We start from the raw sequence: 5830 nt of genomic DNA, 5'->3' as shown, positions 1-5830 counted from the left end.
CTGGGGAGTTCATGAAAGTCCTCCTTCATTTAAGTTAGTGATAGAAGAATAGGTTAAAAATGAAGAGAGATGTGGGAGTATGCTGTAGATACAAAATCCCTGATGCTGCAGGGAAGGGAACTTGACATTGTCAAAGACCTAATAGAATAGTGAAATGTGGGATTGCAGTACCAGGAACTGAGCCTGGAGTGTAAGCAGAAACCTTAGCATGCACATTGTAGGTCATGTGAAAGGGCAAAGGAAAGTTGTGAAGATTTTAAGTGGAAGAGTGAGACACAATCAGAATTTCATTGTCAAATGTCATGCTGGGTGTACGAATAGAAAAGAGTGAAGCACAGATGCTGGGAGAACTGTTGGAAACAAATACAGTGATCTCTCAAGAGGTTAAAGGAAATGCCTTGGGAATGGGTATGAGGAAGGGATCTTTAGGGGAAAAGAACTCAAGAATTAAAAAAAAATCAATGAGATACTGAAGTCCCCACCAGGATCACAGGTGGCCAAAAATTACGGTACAGGATACTGACCAAGTTATCATTTAATGAAGGAGAACAACCAGGAGATATTTCCATAAGTGGGAGAGGTAGTAGATAAAATATATGAATGACATGAACCTCAAAAGCACCAGTCTGTGTTTGTTTGTTTGCTGGTCTGTTTTATAAGAAAAAAAATTGAAAATTTCATTTGGGAACAAAGCAGTGAACTTACTACTAAAACAGAGGTAGAAGAGGTGCAATAAAATAAATGGTCCCCAGTTAGTAGAAAGTGTAAGATTTTCATGAAAGGAAAAAAACTAGAAATAATGAGAACATCAGCTTCATTTGCATTTGTGGGCATTAAATGAGAATTTATGTGCAGCATTTTCTTGTCAAGGTTTCATGAAACCATGGAGTAAGAGCTGAACAACAGGAGCGACTCACGTCATAAAGGTTTTATGCTAATAGATATATTCAGACTAACATTGTTCAAAACTAGTTTGGCCAAAAGCACCTAGAAACCTCTAAGCCCTTCAATGGAAACCACCACTCATCCTCCACCTGCTGAGGAATCTTCCTCTGCAATCCTATCGTTGCTCCCCCTCTCCTGCAGATTTTTCTTTCACTTCAACTTCGCTGCCCGTGAAGCACAGACAAAAGTTGGTGAGGAGTGTCCACTTTTTCCTTTTCTTTGAAGAGCTATCCTCTTACTACTAATATTTAAGATTAATATTTAACAGAGGAAAATGGGACAATAGAGTATGGCATAGAGCAGGAGCTGCTCAGGGGAAAATATAGCCCAGACCCACCTCCTACTCACTCAACCCAGGCCCATTGTCTTCTAAGCCCTGATCGTTTATACTATCCCTTCAACCTGACCCGACTCATGTCCCATTCCTGCCCATTACCTCCTGTTGAGAACTAGTCCTCTAGGATTTGGACCCAATCTCTTATGACAGCACTATCACATTTCATCATAATTTCTATATTTTCAACTTCATTTCATTGTCACACTGAGAACCTGATAAATACTCAGGACAAGGAAGAAAATAATGAAGAAATGGGGAGCAAACAAAGAATGAAAAGCAAGGCAAGTGCTACTTCTCTGTTTGTTTTATGCTCACACAAAGCAATGTAATTGTAAGAGTAACCATGACCTCTACTGTATCTGCACAGCATCCAAAATACCACCAGTTGAAATTACACCATTTAAAAAGACTAAGCGAAAGTGGTGTTAGTCATTATGACAGCAGTGAAGACAAGAGTGTTAATAGTGATTGCGATAGCAAAGATAATTTTGTGACAAATTATTTCATTTCTTCAATAAAAATTTATTAAGTGCCTATTGTGTTACACTTTGGACATTTACTTATTCATGTTTTCAAAACACACATATGTCCATGTGACTGATGAGGAAATATGCTAAAATGACACAGTCTATTAAATAATGAGATTTATTTACTGAATAAGCATTTATTGAGAGCCTGTCATGTGCCAGGTAACAGACTAAGAATATATCTCACCATCTAGTAGAAATGGAAGACAGAGATCTTTCAACCAATCATTACATATATAATTATAAATTATGATGAGCAATAAATATACACAGAGCTCTCAGTTCAGAAAACAAGTGACTGATCTAGTTATAAAAATCTTCGGGGAGCGGGTGAGGTTTGAACTGAAGTTCAAAATGAGTAGGCATGTTGAGGATAAGGATAGAAATATGCATTTCTATTAGAAATAACCCAGAATACCCATGGCTGGAGGAAGCATGGCACCTGAGGAACTAAAGAAGGGTATTTATTTATATTAGAAATACATAACACTTAATCAATACTACATATATTGCAAGGGCATATAAATACTTCAGGACAAACAAACATATTAAAGTGAGTGCCAATGGTAGAAACCAGAAGAAAATGAACAAGAGAGTTAGGAATGAACACAGAAAAAAAATAAGTTAAAACAATTATTGTTGTGTACAATAAACTTGAACTCAGATCTCTGTACCTGGGACTAAAAGTGAAGAAATAAAAGAATTATTATTACTCTCAGAGCATAAAACTACATAATACATAGAGGTCATTCACTCAAATCCAGGCTGAAAAAATACAGGGAATAAATTAAAGCTTTAGCTGCAATTCTGGAGTGAGAAGGAACATGACTATATAAGGAGTTTCTCTCATAAACTGGATACTGTAAAGTATCTCCATAATTTTTTAACCCTTTTTCTGTGATGCCAAAATTTTTCTGATGAGAGAGCCTCTCCACTCCCACAAACTTTCCATATATCAGTGTCATGTGGTGGGAAGTGGCCTATGCTTTCTTGTGTTTAAAATTGGCACCCAGTTCATCTCTTCCTGAACTCCTAAGTCACTTGATTCATGTTCGTCAAAGTCCTAATTGTTTCTTCATTACATGATGCATTTATCTTATCAATACAGTAAATCATAAGCTTTTAGAAGAAAAAGATATCAAAAATTATTTGTTGGTTGATCAGTTGAGATACTCAGGCCTTCTCAATTTTCCATCACAATATTTAAACACCATAGACCTCAGAAGAGATTTCCCAACTTCCAAATACTCAGGACAATTTTATTTGCTTTCCCTTCATTGTCCTCACCAGGTAAATAACCTGAGCTGTGGGTCTCCCACCCCAGAGGGGGTGGTCATCCTGGTCCTTGAGGTCCAGGTGATGAGAACTCTAATCAGGTGGGATCAATTCTCTTGGGGGTTAGAATTTTAAACAGTCTCTCCCGGATCTGCTTGGTCTTGACCCCATAGATAATGGGGTCCAGTGCAGGGGGAAAGAGCAAGTAGAGATTTGCAAGGATGACCTTGGCAGCAGAGGCTGTGGGTGGGCCAAATCGCTGCATGACCACAGAAAGAAAGCCTGGGCCATAGAAGAAGAGGATAACACAGACATGAGCAGTACATGTGCTGCCTGCTTTAGCACGTGCTTCAGATGAAGGAAAATTAATTACGGTCCTCACAATCTGCCCATAGGTGTAGGCAATAAAGGCCACATCCCCCACACCAAGAAAGATTGCCACGGCAAAGGCATAGAGGTTATCCACAGCGGTGTTCCCACAGGCCAGTTTCACCACTGCCATATGCTCACAGTAGGTATAGGCAATTGTGTGGGAACCACAATAGGGCAACCGATGGGCCAGGCTTGGAAAGGAGATGGTCAATCCCACACCTCGCAGCACCACTAGGCCTCCAATCTTGGCCACAACAACTGGCGTAAGAATGGTTGCATAACGCAGTGGGTTACAGATGGCCACAAAGCGGTCCAGGGCCATGGCCACTAGCACTCCTGACTCCATGGCAGAGAATGCATGGATGAAGAACATCTGGGAAAGACAGGAGTGGGAGCTGATAGCTGTAGCACCAAACCAGAAAATGGCCAGCATCTTGGGCAGAGTGGAGAGGGAAAGAACCAGATCGACAAAGGAGAGCATGGCAAGAAAGAAAAACATGGGCTGATGAAGGCAGCGTTCTGTTCGAATAAGAAAAAGCAGAACACCATTCCCAGTCACTGACAGGAAGAACATGAAGCAAAATGGAAGTGAGATCCAAATGTGTGCAGCAGTCAGTCCTGGAATGCCAGCCAAGAAGAAAGTATGTGGGAAGAGATAAGAAGTATTGGAAAGAATCATGGTGATCATCTCATTCAGAAGAGCAAAGAGCCACTGCAAAAAATAAAAATTAAAAAAATAGCAGGTTAAATTAAATGATACTCTGAGGGTTGGAAGCTTAGGATATATGGTCTCACTAACACCACCATCACCATCACTCTTTCCCCATACTTCTCAGAAAACAGTCCAAAATAATTTTCAACTTAGTCAATATTTCTGCAAGATCTTAAAACACAGAAGAGGCAAGACAACTGGGTCCAGTGGAAATGCCCTGGACAAGAAGTTCAGAAACCAAGTTCCAGTATTAGATATCCTAATATATCTATAATCTGGGGCAATTTACATAACAAGATTTAAATGCTCAGGAACTGATGTTAAAAAGAAATTCTCCTCTCATGCTCATAGTCCCAAGTTCTGAATGCTGGTGTTAGATGTAATCTACATTGGCTCCCTCGTATTATACCACTAACCTTCATCAGAAACTGCCCAAGATCCCAATATCTGGAAAATTTTTTTAAATTGAAGACATCCAGCTTCCCCAAACTTCACTTGACTGCCAGGTTACAGATTACATGGTGCTTAATGACTTCAATAACAATCAGGTTCTTCCTTGGATTATTCCCCAGTCATTTCATAAATGCATATCTTGTTTCTCTCACCAGTATCTCTACATGGCTATCTGATTTCACCACCTCCTGTATCTCCCTCTCCTTCAAGTTGCTGTTGTACAGGGGTAGACAGAAAGTTCAGAGTTGTGGTGACCTGAAATAAACAGAATCTCTTGGTAATAACAACCACATAAAAGCCAAAGAATTCTGTATCACAGCCACATTACTGAGAACAGGAGGGAAAATTGGCAGATATTTCCTCCAGTTCCATTTTCCATTTAATTACACTATGTGTATGAAATTATCAGATTCCCAACATATACTATTCCCCAATCATCATTTTGCAAAGTTAGAAAACTAAACTCTAGAAAGAAGTCATGGCCCACGGTCCCAGATCTATTCTGTGACAGAATCAGACAAGAACTTACAACCACTGATCCCTGATTGAGAAAGTCATCATCCTGTCTCCATGTTAGCAGTGACTGCTGCAGGGCCAAGGAAGAACATTCAAGACCTGTGACCAAGGGTAAGCAGTAGAGGAATCAAATAGCTAAGGAGTGATTTAGGCATCACATGGCTCCCCAAGACCCCTTAATACCTTCAAGACCACAGTTCTCCCATATGAAAGAAAAACACAAGGACACATAGAGACCTGAGCCAGGGTCTGAGAGGACTTTGGATTGTAACATAAATGATTCACATTCCAAGTGTTGAAAAAGTGTAGCTGGGTTGATCCCACAGTTTAAATGACAACAAGAAAAGGTCTCTAAATATGAGTGAAAGAATCAGAAGTTTGTACAGAAACATATTCTAAGAAAAAAGAAACAGCACAGCTTTAAAATAGCCAATAACCTTCTCCATGAGAAACCATGAGATTATTGCCCATGCTGTCAACCACAGCAGAAGGCACGAGAGCTGGAAGATGGGAGAGCTGAGTGGACCTACAGTTCTGAGTCATGGAACAAATTCTGGACTAAGAGTCATGATCCTGAACCAGGTAATATTTCTGCCATATATCAGTTGTGTGAATTTAAGCAAAGCATCAAACAGTTTTCAAGTCTTGGCTTTCTCACAGGTGAAATGAGTATATAAAAACCTACCTCACTGG

At 39.8% G+C, this 5830-nt stretch overlaps 1 protein-coding gene across 1 annotated transcript; it reads right to left on the bottom strand.

Annotated features, from left to right (window-relative positions):
* Window positions 1–3181: 3181 nt before the first annotated feature.
* On the bottom strand, window positions 3182–4144 carry LOC307109553 (olfactory receptor 52K1-like; the record flags this gene model as incomplete). Its single annotated transcript, XM_079788365.1, has 1 exon — window positions 3182–4144. The coding sequence occupies one exon, from the start codon at window positions 4142–4144 to the stop codon at window positions 3182–3184; it is 963 nt and encodes a 320-aa protein (XP_079644491.1).
* Between the last annotated feature and the right edge of the window lie 1686 nt (window positions 4145–5830).

The sequence above is a fragment of the Cnephaeus nilssonii genome (assembly GCF_951640355.1).
Source record: "Cnephaeus nilssonii genome assembly, chromosome: 13".
NCBI classification, from domain to species: domain Eukaryota; kingdom Metazoa; phylum Chordata; class Mammalia; order Chiroptera; family Vespertilionidae; genus Cnephaeus; species Cnephaeus nilssonii.
This window is presented reverse-complemented; position numbering and strand designations above follow the sequence as displayed.